Here is a 20,872-nt window from a genome sequence, read left to right as displayed (position 1 = left end):
AGGATATAGGGAGTGGCTAATTGTTTCATAGAGTAAAATATGAATGCTAACAAATAACAAAACTTACCATTTGACACTTAAAAGTAGAGGGAAGTACACTAAGGTCAATATGTGATACTTGGCCAGATGGTAATATTGTAACTGACTTCTAGAAACCCAAAGTCAAATGCCTTGCTCTCCTGCTAAAAGGATGGTGTAAGGTAGTATCTAAGGAACAAACAAACAAAAAAAAAGGAACAAACAGCATCAGCATGTTTAAGCTAGTCATGTCAGGAAAATTACTTTCACTCTGCCTCCATTTACTGTTAGTTGAGCATGGTTTTGATATGCCTTTCATTGAAAGCACCATGCTAGGTTCTCTGCCGAGAGTAGTTACTGAATAGTTAAAGGTTGTCCTAGCCCACACTGGCTTGACTTACATTCCTTGCCCTCTCTACCTAGCTGCTGCTACTCTTTGCTGTCCAAGACTTAACCCCTGACACCTCTCCTCCTTATAAAAACTTATTTGTGCATCATATAACCTGTTCTTCCTTAGTAGCCTGTGTTCATTCTAACATGTCTGCTCAGAAATTCTTCTTAATATTAAGCTGGGCTCACAGTAGAAAAATCAGCCATGAGGCAACATGCTTTTTACCAGTGTCTAGCACCATATTTCTCATATTTATCTTTCTTTCCTCTTCTGCCCCCCAACTTTTAAAAATCCATTACAGATGAGAGGGGTTTGGAAGAATGATAATGTCCTTGAAGTGTCCATCAGATGGTATTTGAAAGATTTAGTCTTTTTTGTGTGCTTTGTTACTTTTTATTTGGTTTTGGACACTGGATGAAAATTATAGTGATTACATCATCCAGAGCCTTGTGATAATCTAGCCAACCCACATGCTGTGGGGTCTTTGTGAATGTAGGGAGTAAGGAAGCTGAATGTTGATGGAACATACAGCTTTTTGGAGCTGATACTAATAATGATAAGTTTTTCTTTCCAATATTACATTGATCCTCTTATAACGTAGGTATTTATCCATCAATGTTAGAACTAATGTTCTTTGCCCAGACGGTGAGGAATTGTTCGTATGGCACCATCTGGCTATTGTGTTTACTTGTCTTACATATATATATATATATATATATATATATCTTTTTTCTCCCCCCAGGCTGCCAGTACACCACTGAATCCTTTAAGTTTTCAGTGTGAATTTGTAAAACTCAGGATTGACCTTCTACAGGCCTTCTCTCAACTTATCTGTACTTGTAATAGCCTCAAGACAAGCCCTCCACCTGCAATTGCCACAACAATTGCCATGACCTTAGGGAGTGACCTTCAGAGATGTGGCCGCATCTCCAATCAGGTGTGTCTTAACTTTATTTTTAGTGCAGGCTTTAATTACATTAGAGATTTTTGAGGTTAGTTGTAAGATGAAAAAATTCTGAAACTTAAAAATCAGCTGTTTGACTAATAGACATTAAGCCTCAAATGCTTTAAGTCATGTCTTGCTGAAAATAGGCTGATGTTTTTATTAGAATGACAAAGTGATTGATGGTATCTCACTAGATGCTACACATTTATAACTGTCTTAATTATTTTAGTGGAACTTGAAGCTAAAAAAGCAATGCTTTTTGTTTCTGTGTGTCATATGTGTTACTGTAATTTTGTGAACATTGAGAATTTCATTTACCATCTTTGCTAATTTTATTTAACAAGGTTTACAAGCATAAATGGAATGGAAATGAAAAAAGTTGAACTGCTTTTTGGATTTGATTGTTGGAGAATAGGTTTTTTTATGTTTTGATTTTTTTTTTTTGTGGTATGTATATATATATATATATATATATATATACACACAAACACACACACACACACAATAATGATACTGTGTTCCTTGTAATTGTTACTTTTCCTTCTTTTTAGATGAAACAGTCCATGGAAGAATTCCGAAGCCTTGCTTCCCGATATGGGGATCTGTATCAGGCATCTTTTGATGCTGATTCGGCAACGTTGAGGAATGTGGAACTGTATCCTAAGCTGCTTCAATATTTCTTGTTCTGTGGAAGTATTCTTTTAAACACAGAGTAAATACTTTAGATATGCCTAACTAAAAATATGTATATTTATATAAGCCTACAAACTTATAATTAACTTCTCTTTGGAAATCTAGTATGAGTAGTATATTTTTACTTTTTAACTTCAACCAGGCTTGGGAAAAAAAAAAAAAAAAGTAGTGGCTTTCTCCACTTCTAGGAAGAGCATCCAAAATCCAGGTCCCACCAATGTTGCATACTTTGTGCTCACTTGCTCACAGTGGAGAAAGCAACACGTTTTCCCACCAGAAAACCATTTATGTCACCTCAGTATTCTTTGTGGTAAAAACCCTGGTTCCCATCACCTTTATTAGGGATCTTTGGTGTTAGTCATCACTTTTGTTCACTAAGTCCTCTGAATTCTCCCTGTTTTCTTATTAGCAGCTTCAAGTCCTTTTTGAAAGGACAGAAGAAATAAATGATTTTTAAATTGTAGTATCTATAAATCAGTAGAGCTTGCCATTTTGGTTTTCTAAGTAAAAACCTAGTGAATGCTATGGACCCTTTCCTCTACAAAATGCATTTATGCTCACATCCTGGCAGATTTACAGGGTCACAAGAGGGTGACCAGATCCTTTGAGCCCCAGCTTCATCCCTTGAATCCCAGCTTCAGAATCTCTGGGGTACCTACAGACCATTTTTGTTGTTGCCACTTGTGACTTTCATCGGTGAAACTGCTATCTAAGCAGAAGTTCCCTTCCCACATTAGGCAGCCTCTAAAGTACTCTTCCTAGAACTGAATTTAAAAATCCCTGTTATAAACAACATATATCCCTTAAAAGGGGGAAAAAAAAAAAGAATCTCAAACCATTTGATTTGATAACATGGTTACCTTAACTAAAAATATAATCCTCATCTTGACTTGATATTCAGGTAATATAAAGTCACATGGATTTCTCTATTTTCATGTATAACCTTAACGTTAATCCAGACAACAGCAGAGCTGTTTACTGATATCTCATGCAATAGAAGCCTTGATTTTGGATCCAGAATCAGCAAGGTATTTCTAATAACAGTTTATATTAAAGTACATTTTCCAGTATGTTATCTTACCTAGTCATTGCAGCAGTGTTTTTTTTTTTTTTTTTTTTTAAAGAGTTTATTTATTCATGAGAGACAGAGAGAGAGGGAGAGGGGCACAGACACAGGTAGAGGGAGAAGCAGGCTCTAGGCAGGGAGCCTGACATGGGACTCCATCCCAGGTCTCCAGGATCACACCCTGGGCTGAAGGCGGCACTAAACCGCTGAGCCACCCAGGCTGCCCAGCAACAGTATTTTAGAAGAGATATCATAGAAGAACAGAGAAGAGGAACTTAATCGGTGTTTGCCTGAGATCACATAACTAGTGACAAAACTTATTTTTTTTTCTGACTCCATTGTTTATTTACCTCCTGCCCCCTATTTTTTTTTAAAGATCTTTTTATTTATTTTAGAGAGGAGTGGGGAGGGGGAGAGGGAGAGAGAGAATCTGTAGCAGACTCTGCGCCAAGAGCAGAGCCTGAGACAGGGCTTGATCTCAGGACCCCAAGATCGTGACCTGAGTGGAAATCAAGAATAGGACACTTAAAAAAAAAAAAAAAAAAGAATTGGACACTTACCTGACTGAGCCACCCAGGTACCCCACTGTCTCCTATTTTTAAAACACTTACTTGGAAAAATAACTGGGAAGAAATTCTTTGAATTTGAATATTTTCTTCTTGTAAACTATACCGAAACTTTGGTATGAAAAATTGGGTTAATAAGCTTGAATTTTTATTCTTTGGTTTCTTAAACAAAAAGATACTCCTGTTTTTGCTTTATTAATATTCTTTTCTCCTCTCTCATTAACTAATTATTCAAAATATTTTATTGAAGAATGATCCATTGCTTTTTTTTCCCATTATAGTATTCTGTTTTGGAATATGCATTTTCAACAGTCTATAATTTCCAATTTAGTAAGGCCTATGTTTCCAAGGTCAGCTTCCTTAAAAGAATATAATCAACAAAGCAGAGTGAAATTTCTCTACTCTGAAGCACTGACTCACCATTTCTTTTCAGGACAATAGCAGGATCCTTGCTTCTATTTTGAAGTTCAGCCTATTGTCAGACTAGGCCACTTGGCTATCCTTTTCCCCACTCATCTGCTCCACTTTAATGTTGTCATAACACACTATCCCTTATTTTTCCTTTTATCATGTTTTCATCAGTGTTCCCTTCAGACTTGCAGTACTTATTTTCTTAAAACCCCTTCCTTTTAAATTTCAAAATGTTCTTAAACCTCCATGTACTTTATAGAGTCTTTGGCAATTAATTGATGCTTCGAGGCTCACACCATTTCTTACTGTGCCATACTCATTTTACTTGTTAACATTCAGATATCACTACTGTTGATTGGTACAATAAGGATAAGTGTTTTTCTTGATTGACTTTTTAACAGATTAGGTGCATCGTCAGCAGGGATGGGGTGAGGGAAGTTACCCAGCCAGCCTGTACATGCTATTTATTCTCTTTCTCACTCTCTGTCCTTCCTAGCACTTTTTTTTTTTTTTTTTACTCCTCTCCTTCCCTTCTCATCATCCAAACCTATTTCCCTAGCCTCTGCCCTAAAGCAGGGAAAAATTGGAAAAGAAAGCTTGCACTTTAAGGAGGGTTCTTTGGGTTTCATTCTCAATAAATACAACTGCAAAGAGTGGATTCCTTCTAAAACTTCTATTCTTGATATTATCTTTTGTGCCTTCCAAGTAAAGGAAGACTAGCAGCTAAAAAACCTCAAGAGTGAGGCATAATGTTAGTATTTCACTGTTGTTTTTACAAAAAGCTATCTTTATCTTTTTCAAAGCCTATAAGCTTTTTGGAGAAGAGACTTTGTCTTAATATTCACTTTGTATCTCATAGCACCTAACATAGTACCTGAGCAGTAACAATAAATGTGGATTGGGACAGGGTAGATAATTATGAATGTAATTGTCTGCTTCATTCCAACTTTTTAGAATTATCAAGAAGAAATATATTGAGATAATGTCCATTGCCTTTTTCTATCTTAGCCTTTTGTTTGCCCTGTTATGATTCCTTTGCATTTAATCTTTATGTTACTGCCTAAAAGATAAGGGAACAGTTCTGACTGTGACAAAGTAACTAAGACTGGACTTTTCCTTTTATTGCAAAGAGCCAAAACCTGGATATAAACCTATAAGTTAACTGTTTTCAGTTGTTGGACAGTAGGAAACTCAGGAATGTAATCCCTCAGAGAAGGAATATAAATAAGACAAACCCTATAATTGTCTTAACTTTCCTCTCCCTGGAGGCACTTTTTAGATTGCCTTGCAGGAAGGAGTAACCAAAGTAGAACATGGTGGTCTTGCTTAGTTGAAGAGATAGGGATCAGGGTTCAGGGAATCAGAAGAAGCTAGAATTTGCAGGACAGAATACAGGAGAAAAGAAGATGCTTTCCAGGGAAAGAGCTCCAGAAATTTCTTAAGCTGTCAATCTTTGACTGAACACTAAGCTACACATATGTAAGGTGAAACTTGACAAGGCCAAGCAAAAAACAACTACTAGGGAAAGAATAACTACTAGGAAACTATAAACTGAACAATTCCCAGAGCTCACAGATGTCTCAGAAGTGTTTGAGTTCTAGCTAGCCAAATGGAGAGACCTTATTGAACACTAAGAGCATTCAGAAGAAACCCCAGAAGGGTTACACCACCTTAATAGTAGAGTTAAACTAACTCTAGAGTAGTCTTTCAAGTAAGCCTTGAAAGATTTGGAATTATGCATAAGTAACTTAACTGTCTACCAAAACAAAATTTAATATTCTTTAAAGACAACAATAAAAAAGTCAGCACTATAAAATCCACATCTGTAGCATTCAAACGAATTATTAGACCTGAGAAGAAGCAGGAAAATGTGACCAATAACCAGGAGAAAATTTAGTCAATTAAGAAAAAGACTCATAAGTGAAAGGTGATGGAATTTACAGACTTGACTTTAAAATAGCTATTACCAATATTGTCAAGGATTTAAAGTAAAAGATAATATGATAAGAAAAATTAAAGATGTAAAAAGGACCAAATGGAATTCTTAGAGCTAAAAAATACAGTATCTTGATTTTGGATTTTGCCTTTATTTTTGGAAGATAATTTTGATGATACAGAATTCAGCTTTGATTGGGTTGGGTTTAACAGTAGACTAGATATTACAAAAGGAAAGATCAGGGAACTTGAAGACATAGTAATAGAAACTATCCAAACTGGACAGTGAAATAAAAAACAAATCTAGAAAACAAAAGTCAAAATTGACCTGTGGAACAATGTCATTTTTTCTAATATATACATGTAATGGAAATCCTAGAAAGAAGGGAATGAGGGAAAGGAACATATTTAAATGATTGGAATTTTTTTATATTTGATTAAGAATATAAACCCACAGATCCAAGAAGCTTAACAAACCCCAAGTGGGATAAACAGAGAAGACCATAATAAGCCATACATTCTAATTAAATTGCTGAAATGATAAAGAGAAACTTTTTTTTAAAGATTTTTATTTATTTATTCATGAGAGACACAGAGAGAGAGGCAGAGACACAGGCAGAAGGAGAAGCAGGAAGCCTGATGTGGGACTCAATCCCGGGACTCCAGGATTATGCCCTGAGCCAAAGCCAGATGCTCAACCGCTGAGCCACCCAGGCATCCCAAGAGAAATGTTTTAAATAGCCAGAGAAAGGAAATATATAGAAAGGAAGAAAGGTGAGAAATCCACTGATTTCTCATCAGAAATAATGCAAACCAGAAGACAACTAGAGCAATGTCTTTAAAGTCCTGAAAGGAAAAAAAAAAAAAAAAAAAAACCTAACCCAATGTTCTCTATTCAGTAAAAATATCCTTTGATAATTAAGATTAAATAAAGACATTTTCAGACAAAATCTTAGAAAAACTTGTTAGCACTAGATCTGCACTACAAGAAATGTTAAAGAAGTTCTTTAAGCTGAAGAGAAATTATTACCAGTATAAATTTAGATCTACAAAATAGAGTGAAGAGCAGTAGCAATGGTAAATATGTCAGTAAATACAAAAGACTTATTTCATTTTGATTTTTTAAAAAATATATTGATCACTTAGAACAAAAATATTAATTGTGTTTGGGAGTTTATAACACAAAGTAAAATATAGGAAATAAGATGACAGGAGATGGCTGTTTGATTTTTACATTTTACATAAAGTAGCATATCCTTTGAAGATAACTTGTGATAAACTAAGGATAAATAAATTCTAGAGCAACTACTAAAAAATAAAACAAGCCAGGAGAGGAGGTTAAATTAAATACTAAAACAAAAACAAAAAGAACACACCAGAAAAACCCAGTTAACCCAGAAGAAGACAAAGGAAGAGGAAATAAAAAGAGTAAGCAGATGAAAAAAGTAGAAAACAAATCATAAGATGTAGACTTAAACCCAGTCATACCAGTTATTACAATTAATGTCATCTTACTCCTAATACAGAGATGAGCAGACTGAATAAAAAGGCAAACCCAGCTATCTGCTTACTGCAAGTAAACCATTTTAAATATATAGGCACAGATAAATTAAAAGTAAACAAAAGGATAGTAAAGGCTATATCCTACAGACCTTAAAAGCTGGCGTGACCTAATATTGTTAATATTATACAAAATAGACCTCAAGATAAGGACTTGATAAAGAGGTATATTTCATCATGACGAATCAATCCATCAAGAAGACATAATTCTAAATATTTATGTACAAAGTAACAGATCTTCCAAACATATGAAGCAAAAACTGGCAGAATTAAAAGAGAAATCTACTGTTACAAAGTTCTCAACACTTTCCTCTGAGTAATCAGTGGAACAACTTGTCAGAAAATTGCTTAGAATATAGAAAACTTTAACCACCTTCATTTAATGAACACATATATACCAACAGCAGTATACGTGTTCTTTTCAAGTGTATTTGGAACATTTAACAAGATAAACTATATTCAGGGCTGGAAAGCAAATCTCAATAAATTTTAAAGCATCGAAATCATATAGAATATGTTGTCTGACAAATTAGAATTGACTAACAAAAATGACCTCTAGGAAATCTACCACATACGTTTAGAAATTAGACTTCTGAATAACCTGGTTTGTCAAGAAATCAGAAGAGAAATTAGAAAATATGTTAAGCTAAATGAAAATGAGAATACCACAAGCAAAACTTGTGGGATGCAGCTAATGCAGAGCTTAGAGGGAAATTGAAAGCTTTAGATGTTTTTATGTAATATAAAAAAGAAAGTTTAAAATCAGTGATCTAAATTTCTGCCTTATCTGAAGCTAGAAAAGAGAAAGCAAATTAAACTCAAAATAACTTGAAGGAAAGAAATAACAAAAATAAAAGCACTAATCAGTGAATTAGAAATAAATAGTAGAGAAAATCAAGTGAAACCAAAAGCTGGTTCTTTGAAAAGATCAATAAAATTGAAGATACTAGCTAGTCTGAACAGTAAAGGAATATAAATTACCAATATCAGAAATCAAGTAACAGTACCAATCCAAATCCTGTAGCTATTAAAAGCCATAATTAAACAGCTCTTCATGAACACAGGCATAAAAGTCTTATTTTTTTCTTTTCTTTTTCTTTTTTTTTTTTTTTTTTTTTTTTAGGCATAAAAGTCTTTAACAAAACATATACATATTGAATCCTGCAGTATACAAAAGATCAGGAACAAGTAGGTTTTATCCCAGGAGTACCAGGTTAACAACAGATCAAATGGTGTAATTCACCATCTTGCAGAATAAAGGAGAAAAGCTAAAGTGGAGGACTTAACATTTCAAATCTTATTCTAAAGCTCTAGTAAGACAATGCTCTATTGACTTGATGGTGGAATGAGCCCAAAATATGGAGAGACCACTCACATATGTGATCATTTGATGTTTGACAAAGATGTCAAGGTATTTCAACAGGGAAAGAATAGTTTTTTTAACAGGAAAAATAGCTAGTTATTGGATAGCTAGTTGGATAGCTAGTTATATATATAGGTAGAAAAAAAAATCTTGACCTTATGTCACACCATACAGAAAAATAAATTCCAATTGTATCATAGACCAAAATATAAAAGATAAAACTCTAAACTTTCTAGAAGACTACACTGGAGAAAGTCTTCATGACCTGGAGGTCAGCAGAGATTTCTTAGACACAAACAGCAATTAGCATAAGAGAAAAATTTGCTAAATTGGACTTAAATTTTTTAATTTGTGCTGTTTGGAAGATGCCATTAAGAAAATAAAAGGTTACAGACAGGGATAAAATATTATCAAATATATTCTATCAGAGAACTTGTATTTAGGATACTAAGAAGACAACTCAAGATAATATAATTTTTAAAAATTGACAAATTTAAACAGAAAAAGACATATGCTAATTAAGCCAAAATGCTTAACATCATTAGGTATCAGAGAAATGCAAATTAAAAGCACAATGTGGGATCCCTGGGTGGCGCAGCGGTTTAGCACCTGCCTTTGGCCCAGGGCGCCATCCTGGAGACCCGGGATCGAATCCCACGTCGGGCTCCTGGTGCATGGAGCCTGCTTCTCCCTCTGCCTGTGTCTCTGCCTCTCTCTCTCTCTCTCTCTCTATCTCTCGAATAAATAAATAAAATATTAAAAAAAAAAAAGCACAATGTGATACCTACTAACATCCACTAAAATGGCTAAAATTTAAAAGACCTTCAATATCAAGTATTAGGATGTAGAAGAGCTTGAATTCTTACCATTTGGGGAATACAATATGATTCAGTTCAGCCACGTGGGGGAACTGTTGGCAGTTATATGACCAATTCTACTCCTACTTACCCAATGAAAATATATTTCCATACAGACTGGTACGTAAAATTTCATTGCAGCTTTGTTTGTAATAACAAAAACTAAAGATCCAAGTGCCACTCATCAGGTGAATGGATAAATTCATACATCCATACAATGGAATACTACTTAGTAATAAAGCAATAAAGATAAATGGTTGATTTATGCAAAACACATGAATGACTCTCAAAAACACATCTGTCCTGTTTGCCCAGTGATTTGTTCAGGACCTGTCTTTTCTGTGGCATTCCTCTGCTCCTTCCACATTCTGATCTATTATTTATATATCTTCACTGGTTATGTGGCACTTAACCTGCTGGGTTTATTGATAGTTACCTTTTCAAATGTCTAAGGTCTCCTTCAGTTCATGGCAGAGCCAAGGGTTAAACATTTTTATTTTACCTAGTAACCATAATTTGAAGTCAGGTCTGGGTTTGAATTGCAGACTTGTTACTTACTAGTTATGTGACTGAAAGCAAGTCATTTAACCTCTCCAGCCTTAGTTGGCTCATCTGTAAAATGGAAACAGCAGTGTCTACTTTGTTGTTTTACAAAATAAATGAGAAGGTATAGAAAGTGCATGGCACATTTAGACATTAAAATGGTGACTATCTTGGTTGATTAATTGATACTGATTTGACTTCAGTTTCCAGGAATATGGATCTACTGGAACCACCCATGCAGACAGTGAATATGAGCGGAGAATGATGTCTGTATATAATCATGTCCTGGAGGAAGTGGAATCACTCAATCGGAAATATACCCCGGTTTCTTACATGGCAAGTGGCATTTGTTTCACTTGAGTTTTTAATACATAGAAGTAGGGTTTTAGCCAGCTCAGGCACATACTGCCAGTTTTCCCCATGGCTGTTTTGTAACAGGGTTAACATAGTACCTGCCTTGCAGCATTGCCACAAGGACAAAACGAGCTGATCCATGGAAGTGCTTGGCACATCTGTGGGTACTGCATAGTTACATTAATGTGTTGGATCTGCTCTCCCAGAACGCAGATAAAACTTTTTTTTTCCTCCTTTTTAACAATTTAACTGAAGTTGCAATATTTCTCAACCCTGGCTACACATTAGAATCACTTTGGGAGTTTTTAAAAAAATACCTCAATACCCAGGCCCCACTGCAGACCATTTAACTTTGAATCTCTACAGTTGAGGTCCAGGCATTAGTATTTTTCAAAGCTCCCAAGTGATTCTGTTTCACCACCAGGGTTGAGAACCACTGGCCAAGTGAAACAGAAAGAACTGGGCTTCTCTTCTACCTGGCAGTGAATTGCTTCCTGCCAGGTGAGGCCACTGATCTCCTTTTGGTGTGCTGCTTCCCCTTTAGCCTGCTGAATCTACAGCCTTTGGCAATGTCGAACTCTCACTCTTTCTTCTCCCTCATAGGACAGACTGACACTCACCCTGATTTTCTCCTCCCTGTCTGGCTGTTCCCCAGTGTCTTAGCTCAGGCTCCTTTAAAAACCTCTAGAACTGGGTGGCTTACACAACAGATACTTCTTTCTCACGGTTGTGGGAGCTGGAAAGTTCAGAGTCAAGGTGGCAGCCAGTTTTTGTTTCCTGGTGAGGGCCCTCTTGCTGGTTTGCAGACAGCCACCTTCTCTCTGTGCCTTCACATGGGGAGAGAAAATGAGCTCTGATCACTTTTTTTTTCTTATAAGGACTCTAATCCCATCATGGGGCCCCATCCTTATGACTATCCAAACCTAATAACCTCAGTAAAGGCTCCACCTCCAATTACCAACATATTGGGAGCTGAGCTTCAAAATAGGAGTTTCGAGAATACAGACATTTAGTCCATAACAGCCTGTCTATGAACTTAGGCCTTAGAGAGTTCTCCTTGTTCTGCCTGCCCATGAAATGATTATGTTCCCTGCAGCTCGCTTCTGGCTCCCATCCTTCTCACTTCTGTACTCTCACCCATTATCAAGTGTTTAAGAAGAAATTGGCAAGATCCGTTGTTGAGTGAAGAGTTAGATTAGATTTCAGGACAGGTACTTGCCTGGACATCCTGCTTTCCACATATGATTGTCAATACACATTTGCTGAACTGAATTGACATGGGTAGTTGTTTGACACTGGGATTTAGTTGCTGAGGGACAGTATAAAGGTTATCTTTGAAGGAAATTCATACATCTGTGCAAGATATTTATTAAATGTCAAAAAATGCAGTCTAATAAGTACTATATTCAACAAAGAAGATACTGTTGGTGCTATGCTAGTCCTTCTGCTGGTTTACTAACCATAAATATGTGACTTCCTATCTCTAGACCTTACTGTGATGGTAATCTGCTACTAAAGTACCTGTAGAACTGTTGCCCCGGGCGCCAGCAGCCTCAGAGGCAGTCCACACTGTCCCTGTAGGGAATTGTAAAATCTGCATCCATTCTTTTTTTTTTTTTTTAAGATTTTATTTATTTATTCATGAGAGAGAGAGAGAGAAAGAGAGAGGCAGAGACACAGGCAGAGGGAGAAGCAGGCTTCATGCAGGGAGCCCGACGTGGGACTCGATCCGGGGTCTCCAGGATCACCCCTGGGCCGAAGATGGCACTAAACCGCTGAGCCACCAAGCTGCCTGCATCCATTCTTCTAAAAGGGAGAATGGTGCCTCTTAGCCTGGGAACAGCCTGAGGCCATTTGGGGTCCCTTTTAGTCCATCCTTCAAAGAGGTGTCTCTCCTAAAATACTTTTGGCATCAGACGTCCACCACCAGTAGGATGTCCCTGCAAGTGCTTCTAAGATCCCTTATTGCAGGAGGATGAATAAAGTTGCATTAGCAGTTAAACCTGAAGAAACAGACCCAATGTATTTGAATCTGTGTTGTTGTTTTGTCAAGTAATAGACCTGCCATTTGTATTATGGGTCTATTGGGCACAAAATGTTCAACACCCTGAAACCAGTAAGGAGTGGATTCTTCAGGCGTGTAGTAATGTCCAGTGGTTTAAAACTGTTTACAACAGGAACGCCTGGGTGGTCCAGCGGTTGAGCATCTGCCTTCAGCTCAGGGCATGATCCTGGAGTCCTGGGATCAAGTCTCACATCGGACTCCCTGCATGGAGCCTGCTTCTCCCTCTGCCTGTGTCTCTGCCTCTCTCTGTGTGTCTCTCATGAATGAATAAATAAAATCTTTAAAAAATAAATAAATAAAACTGTTTACAACATAGGCAACTAGGAGGCGCACCCTGCTTGGAATCTGGAGCTTAGAAGGGCAGCCAGCATAGTAGAATGCTTTTCAACCTGAGGGGAAGTAGACTGAGGAGGGGAAGGTAGACCACCAGGAATAGTTCTAGGTCACCCAAGGTTATAAGTGTTCTGATGGTGCTGTAACTTTTTTCTATTAAGTTGGTGAATCATTGGTAAAATAGAACAAAATCATTGAACTAAGAGTCAGGCAACCTAGGTTCTAGTTCCAGCTTATTCTGTTACCTGTGTCAGTGACCTGCATCATCAGCAAAATTGAGGACTAGACTGGGTGACCTTTGACAGTGTCACAGGTGTATACTCCCCTCCAAACTCTTCAAGTTGGATACATTAAGTTAAATATGTATAGCTTTTGTATGTCAGTTGTACCTCAATAAAGTGAAATAAATAAATACATACAATATCTTAGAACTCTTAAATGCTAGTTGTAGGACTCCTTTTACTAAGACTCAAAGGATTCACTGTAGTGATTCTCTTCTGCAGCTATGCTGTGAGTTTCAAAACTCAGATTTGTGAAATGGATTTCTGAAATAAGGTACCCTTAGTAAAATTTCAGAGTAATGTAGAGTTGGACTGTGTAAATCTGAATTCCAGTAAGTTTCCACCATTACTCACCTCTAGGGACCCATGGCCGCAAGGATGGGGAAGCCACTCTGTGGACATGGGATAGAACAGGCAGTGAGGTTCTTCATGAGATTTGGTGTTAGGCCTTGGACATCAATCTACTACTCTGGCTTCTTTATCATATATTCTTGATCCTTCTTTACCATATGAGATGACTCTATTGTGTATCTAAAATAATTATATAATAATATATCTAATAGCCCTAAGGCTATAGAAATGCAAAATTTGTACATTATTTGGCCTTAAGGATTTTCTTCTACATTTTATTTTACTGAATGTACTTTAAAATAAAGTAAAAATCTGCAGTTGTACTCCCTGACATGAATGATTTGACAAAGATTTGGGTGTTATGCCCATTTCCTGACTGGGATGTATTTTTGCAATAATCTTACAACCATTTGTACTTTTTAAACTTCTTCCTGAAAGTACTGTTTGTTGATGAAATTTGGAAATTTATTTTTATTTAACTTAGTTTCTTTTTTCCTGCCAGCATACAGCATGCCTCTGCAATGCCATCATTTCCCTGCTGAAAGTTCCTCTTTCATTTCAGAGATACTTTTTCCAGAAACTGCAGTCTACCAGCATCAAGGTAATAATAGCAAGAATACAAAGGTTAATACAGATTAAAAACCCATTCATCTTCTGAAAAATATGTGGAATACAGCTCTGCTTCAGGATCTTACCTTTGGTTTTCATAAAACTTACACCCTTTAGTTATAAGTTTGTTCCTCCCTTTATCAGGTGGTTTGGTGAAGATAATAGGATTTGGGAGTCAAACCTTCTGCACTGGGTGGAAGAAAAGGGTGCAGAAAACTTCTGCAGAAGATTTGACTTCACTAGGTGCAGTGAAATAGATGTTTGGGTACCTGGAGCTCTGTCCCTTGTCTCCGAGAATAATCTGAGAGGTTTTCATCATAGTCCTCTAGAAGGATCTTGTGCTGAGTTCAGGTCTCATTGGGCTCTTTAGACCCTGTTTAGAATAAATCAGGTCCAGTAAAATATTACCAGCCCTACCTGTAGAGTGCTTTTGTCTGTGAATATCAAGTTTTGAGGAGTTGGCCAATGATAAGAGCTAGTATTTGAAAATATTTAAGCCACTCAAAATTCAAGGGCTATTTTTAATTCAGAGAATGGAATTGTTAAGAAAAAATGGAAAACTCTCCTCCAAAAGATTTCCTAGATTATCCCTGTTAGTAAATGTCTTCAGTGTACTTTTGCATATCCATTCGAATGCTTTTGATTTGACCTGAATATAAGGAAAATTGATTATCCTAGAAAAGATGTCTTAAGGTAGGATGTGTGTAGGGTTGGTTGATGCAGTGCTCGAGCATTATCAAAAAGACCCACCTCTTCCATCTTTTCATTTAGCAGAATTTGGACTTTCTGTAATTTAAGGGTACTTGGGATTTTTTTAATATGTTCTTAAATAAAAACTAATGAGAGGTTAAAAACTTCATTTGGTTCATTGGCAGAAATTGAGTTTTCTATCACTGTGACTTGGTCATATGTGTGATCCTAGAATTTTAAGTTCACTTGCCCTTGAATTTAATCTATTTAAAATTACATAGGAACAAAGAGAAGAATAGCTAGACATGCAGATTTATATAGTGCATTTCTCTACTGGAGTTGGTTGTCAAAGAAATGCCCCAGTACAAAAGTGAGGAAGACTAGGGTCCCTCACTGTTTTCTGATCCTCTGTTACCCTCACACAAAACTGGGGTTTGGGGTAGAAAACACAGTAGTATTTAAAAGAGGCATCAGGGAAAAGGAACCCTTGACTTTAAAGGTCTATTTGTCTGGCTGTCCCAGCTGTCAGCTTGTTAGCTGTGTGTGTCATGCTGTAACCTACAAACAACAATTAGCACAAACATGTTTGTTGGAAGAAAGCTTGTTCCTGCTGTTTAACATTCATTTCAATGTCGGTATTCCAGCTTGCTCTGTCGCCATCCCCACGGAACCCTGCAGAGCCCATCGCTGTCCAGAACAACCAGCAGCTGGCACTAAAGGTAGAGGGCGTGGTTCAACACGGATCTAAACCAGGACTCTTTCGCAAAATTCAGTCCGTCTGTCTGAATGTTTCTTCCACGCTACAGAGTAAATCTGGACAAGACTACAAGGTAATTTAGGAAAGAGGCAGAGTTGTGATATGGATTTTATCAGCTGATTCATGGAAGTTTTCCCATGTTTTTCATGGTTAAGCAGACTGTGGTTATACCTTCCAAGGAATAGAGATATAGACATAAGTTAAAAGTATATATTGGGGTTTGAAGGAGCTGATAACTAATACTTCTCTTTTCTCTGCCTGAGCTAGTTGATAGAGAAAGCATCCAGGCAGACAGAGATCAGAATAGGAGCCTTACTATGGTAGCTGTGGAGAAACCTAGCTCAGGTCCCTGGCAATAAGGACTTCCTAGCCTTGTACCTCTGAATTGAATTTTCCCACCCAACTTCAGCCTGTGCACACAAGAGCCTGCCCCGATAAAATCAATGGCAGGAAGGCGCATCCTGCTGTCCAGAGAAGAGAAAGAGAGGTCTTAGCTCCCCATGCTAGTTCCTACCTCAAAACTTACCAGTCAGTAGAATTCACCTCCTCCCCTGGAGACCAGTACTGTTCATCTAATGAAAAGTCCCTCCATGTGGAGGGAGCCATCAGGAGTGGGGCATAAGTGCCTCCCTAATTCCCCTACCAACCCCCCAAGCGCACATCTAATTATTTTTCTCTATTCTAAGTGAATATTAGCATTTTCCAAAGAAAAAAGGGTCTACAACATTGACAATGTCAGATAAAGTAAAATCTTTCCTTAAGAGTGTAACCCTAGGAATTTGGTGCTTTGGGAAATCACAAGGTAAATAACCAAAAATCATGCTTGCTTTGTTAGCCAAGGCCAAGATGCTGAACACCATGGAATACCAGGATTCTAAATGCAGGATGTTCCTTTCTTTAGACATCTCTTTCCAGGTCCTTGGTAGTTTATTCACAGAAAATAGAACAAGGGAACAGGTACACAACTGTATGAACGGAGTTGTTCAAATGCCCAAAATTGGTTGTGTCCAGGTTTATTATGCACATACTTGCACTGAGTTCCATAGTAAAGAAAGAAGTGTTAGTGAAGATATAAAAAGAGGACATTTTATTATCTTTGGTGGTTTCAGGGTAAAAGCCAAGAGAAGGTGTGGTGGTTTAAGCTATTTTTATTTCTTTTCTTTGGTACCTTTTTTTGCCCACCCTGGTAAGGCTCAGCCTTCATTCTCTTGCTCTCTTTGACTCCTATGATACAGACCATGGTGCCTTCTGTAGCAAATATTTGGTGAATGAGGAAAAAAATAATTTACTATATTTAGGGTATAAAACTATTATGTTTGGCTTATCCCTATTGTCATGGAAGATCATAGTGAGAATTTACATAGTCCACTTACCCCTCCCTGTCTGCAGCTGTCTCCTCACTTAGAGTTTGAAAGAACAATAACCATGATTTTCCTTGTTCCCTGTATATAATGATTTCTCCTGTTAAGAAAAAAACCATCCAAACCAGTCTTCTGCCTATTAACTTACCTCTCGAGGCATTGCTTAAAGTCAGGAAGCTGGTATAATAAATTATGTAGTACAGGATTTGTAATGTTAATTGCAGTGATTTTTCAACTTGAAATGCATCATCCGGTCAGAGTGATCCATTCGGGTTGCCTCGACCGATTTCTGGTCTTTTTAAGGAAGTTCTTGTTTGGTAGGCATATTCTTTAGGAACATTAAAACCCTACAGAAGTTGTACAAACAAACAAAATAGGGCCTATAAATAATTCTAAGATCTTGAAATGGTCAGTGACTTCCTTTCATTAACATTACAGGTAAATATCTCTGGAAAACTGACCTCATCATAACTGTTCACGTAGTCACAGAGCTTCAGGGCACATTTATGTGATTGATTATGCAACAGAAACACATGCCTGAACATAGAGCAATCTGGCCAAATATTCATTAAGGTTACCTTTATATGTATGCATTCTAGAATAAGTGTCTCTTGACATACTTCAGCTTGGGTACAGGTCACGGTACACCAGCATGTGTTACTCTGTTCTCTGAAGGATAAAGACATGAGTGGCTAGCCAAATAAGTGAACAAGCCCATAAATCTGTGTTTTATAATATATTGTGCTGCTGATCTGAGGAAGACATTGATCATTAAGCAAGCACCGTACAAGTTCTGAACTTAATTAGTTGAAGGAGGGAGGAACGACTGCATTAACTAAGCCATATAAAATCAGATAGGTAGGAGGAAGAACCCCAACTTGCATTTACTTAGGGTTATGTTCTTTTTCAGGCTCTTAGATTTGAAATTCCCTGAAACAGGTGATTGCAGCCTGTTTCTTCAGAGTCTGTCTTCCCAAAGTAAAGAAAGAGGGAATTGGAGTTGAGGCTGGGTAAGCAAGTGTGGGAGAGGAACATTTTCTCTTTCACTGTCTTAGGGTCTCCAGCTGGGCCCAAGATTAAAATGATACTGATTAACATAAGAAAGATTAACATAAGAAAGGCATACAAGTTTGTTAGGATTGTATACGTACATGGGAGTCATCATAAGACATTGGAAACCCAAAGAATTGACCAGAGCAGGAAGCTTATGTAACTTTGTGAAGACAGAAGACAAACGGGCAAGAGGCAGTAGTAAACTGGGGAAGTGACTGGGAGAGAGGCAGGGATACCAGTGGGAGATAGGGGTTATTGTAGTTTGTTTGTGGAGGTGCATTTCAGCATTGACTCCCAGTCTCCGGTGATAAGGATGTTCTCTTCTTCTTGATACAGTAAGGGCATCTTTCTCATGGGGGATTTTATGGTCTGTTTTAGGTAAAAATGGGGAGATCAGAGAGCCCATCCTACATCTGCCATTTATCAAGTGCATTTTGCTTGAAATAACAAGGTGCCAAAGCAGTGTATGTTGAGGTGACACATCCTGAGCTCCTCCACAAAGAAGAAAGGCCAGCAAATGAAGAGGTTGAGAAAGGCTCTGGGAGCTCCTTCTACTCAAGGATAGTGAGGAGGCAGGATCACTTAATGGTGAAAAGTATAGGCTTTGGAGTTAGCCTGCCTAGGTTCAGATGCCAGCTCCACCACTCATTAGCTGTGTGACCTTGGAGAAATTACTTAACCCCTCTGTTTCCTCATCTGTAAGGTAAGGGTAAACACAGTACCTAAACCTCTTGGTTGTTTGCAAGGCTTAAATAAGCACTTTGTACAGGGCCCAGTTCACAGTAAGCACTCAATAAATGTTAGCGGTTATTATTTTTTTTAATTTAATTTTATTTATTTATTCATGAGAGGCACAGACTGAGAGAGAGAGAGAAGCAGAGACACAGGCAGAGGGAGACTCGATCCCGGGTCTCCAGGATCACGCCCTGGACCGAAGGCAAGCGCTAAACCACTGAGCCACCCAGGGATCCCAGCAGTTATTATTTAACAATTTTTTTCATTCCAGATACCCATTGACAATATGACCAATGAGATGGAGCAGAGGGTTGAACCTCATAATGATTACTTCAGTACTCAATTTCTGTTGAACTTTGCTATCCTTGGGACACACAACATTACAGTGGAATCTTCAGTAAAAGATGCCAATGGTATTGTATGGAAGACAGGTCCCAGAACTACCATATTTGTAAAATCCCTAGAAGACCCTTATTCCCAGCAAATTCGCCTACAACAACAGCAAGCCCAGCAACCATTACAACAGCAGCAACAACGAAATGCCTACTCAAGATTTTAGCCACATGAAGAATGCACTACTGGCTTTATAGGAATGGATCAAATGGACAAAAATAATTTGGTTTTTCATATGGATTAAGATATAAAAGTTAGAATGTAGAGTCCATTTATTCATTGGTTTCTATAATGTAATGCTCTGGTGGGGGGAAGGGTTTGTTTTTCCTTAAAAATTTAATGTGAGAAATCACTGGGTTCCTAGCCAGTAAGATTTTTTTCCTTGTTCCTTCTTAAACCAAATCCTTTATCATTTGTTTGACATTTTCATTGTTTTATTATTGTATTTCTGTTGCTGAGCCTTTTCTTACTCTTTCAAGAAAAGTCATGTATTGGGATCACTGACTTAATAGATTTGACTGCCTCTCCACCAAAACAATCACTTGCTACCTGGCACAGACCTTGGGGAGTTCTGACCAGTCAGTACAAAGTTTATCTGTGGTTGCAGAAACCGAGTTCTTCCATAGGTGGACTTCAGTGTGTCCCCTGAATTCCAGTTTTCTGGATTTTGAGAGCTTACAATCTAGCAGAATTGAAACATCCAGCTATATTATTTCAACTACTTATCTACCTTTTCTGTGCTGACACGATCTTAATTTATTGTTTTAGTATTTAATTGACCCAAAAAACAGCTAACAATTACATACAAAAATTGGAGATTAATCCTTTGTGTTTTCTAGTGTGTGTGTGGTTTTGTTAATAGTGTAGACTTTTTTTACATTATTTCCAAGAGTGAAAACAAATCACTCACATTTACTATCTTAATGTTTTAAATTAGGAGGGCAGATCTTTTGATTGGTTTGGTTTCTTCTTGGCAAGTTATGTAATGCTAGACTTGATTGTCTAGAAAAAACAGCCTCTTTATAACAACCTCAATTAGTTGGGATGCTCAGGGAATAGAAGTTTTCTGGTTAGCCAGGAAACCCCTTTTTTTCTATTTCAATACTGGTTGAAAATCATTATAAAATAAAATAATAATAAACTTTCTTGTCTTAACACAGTATACTAGATGTAATTTACCTGTTCAATCTTCATTTGGGATCATTTCAGTACTCGGGATCATGGTTTCTAAACATCAGGGATCATAGAGTCGCAGATGGTTGTTGATGATATGGGCAGTTGGGCTGTGATCCAACTTTTTAAATAAATCTCACCTTTTCTTTGCTTGTGTTTTGCATTGTTTATTTTAAAGTCAACACTGGCTCAAAGAAAAAAGAAAAAGAAAAATATGAGTTGGTTTCTCTTTTTCCTTGTCACGTCACCTCCAGCAGTGAGAACTGTTTGGCAACTCAGATCCTTCTAGATTGCGTGGCTCCATGAGTTATCCCAGCAAAACACCCTCTGCTGCCATTGACCAGAACATTGTCATAAAACGTATAAAT

General features: G+C 37.3%; 1 protein-coding gene across 2 annotated transcripts in view; it reads left to right on the top strand.

Moving 5' to 3' along the window:
* Positions 1-20,654, top strand: part of INTS7 (integrator complex subunit 7) — an 85,174-nt gene extending 64,520 nt beyond the window's left edge. For both annotated transcript variants that reach the window (XM_049112081.1, XM_025429860.3), the window contains exons 14-20: positions 1,152-1,346; positions 1,907-2,010; positions 3,008-3,076; positions 10,553-10,685; positions 14,236-14,334; positions 15,677-15,862; positions 19,210-20,654. In XM_049112081.1, the coding sequence (XP_048968038.1) occupies positions 1,152-1,346; positions 1,907-2,010; positions 3,008-3,076; positions 10,553-10,685; positions 14,236-14,334; positions 15,677-15,862; positions 19,210-19,497 (1,074 nt within the window). In that variant the 3' untranslated portion in view covers positions 19,498-20,654. The remainder of the gene's footprint in view (positions 1-1,151; positions 1,347-1,906; positions 2,011-3,007; positions 3,077-10,552; positions 10,686-14,235; positions 14,335-15,676; positions 15,863-19,209) is intronic.
* The last annotated feature ends 218 nt before the right edge of the window (positions 20,655-20,872 follow it).

This window comes from Canis lupus, chromosome 7, assembly GCF_003254725.2.
Source record: "Canis lupus dingo isolate Sandy chromosome 7, ASM325472v2, whole genome shotgun sequence".
Taxonomy (NCBI): Eukaryota; Metazoa; Chordata; class Mammalia; order Carnivora; family Canidae; genus Canis; species Canis lupus.
Note: the sequence above shows the minus strand (reverse complement) of the source record. Positions and strands in the feature narration are given on the sequence as shown.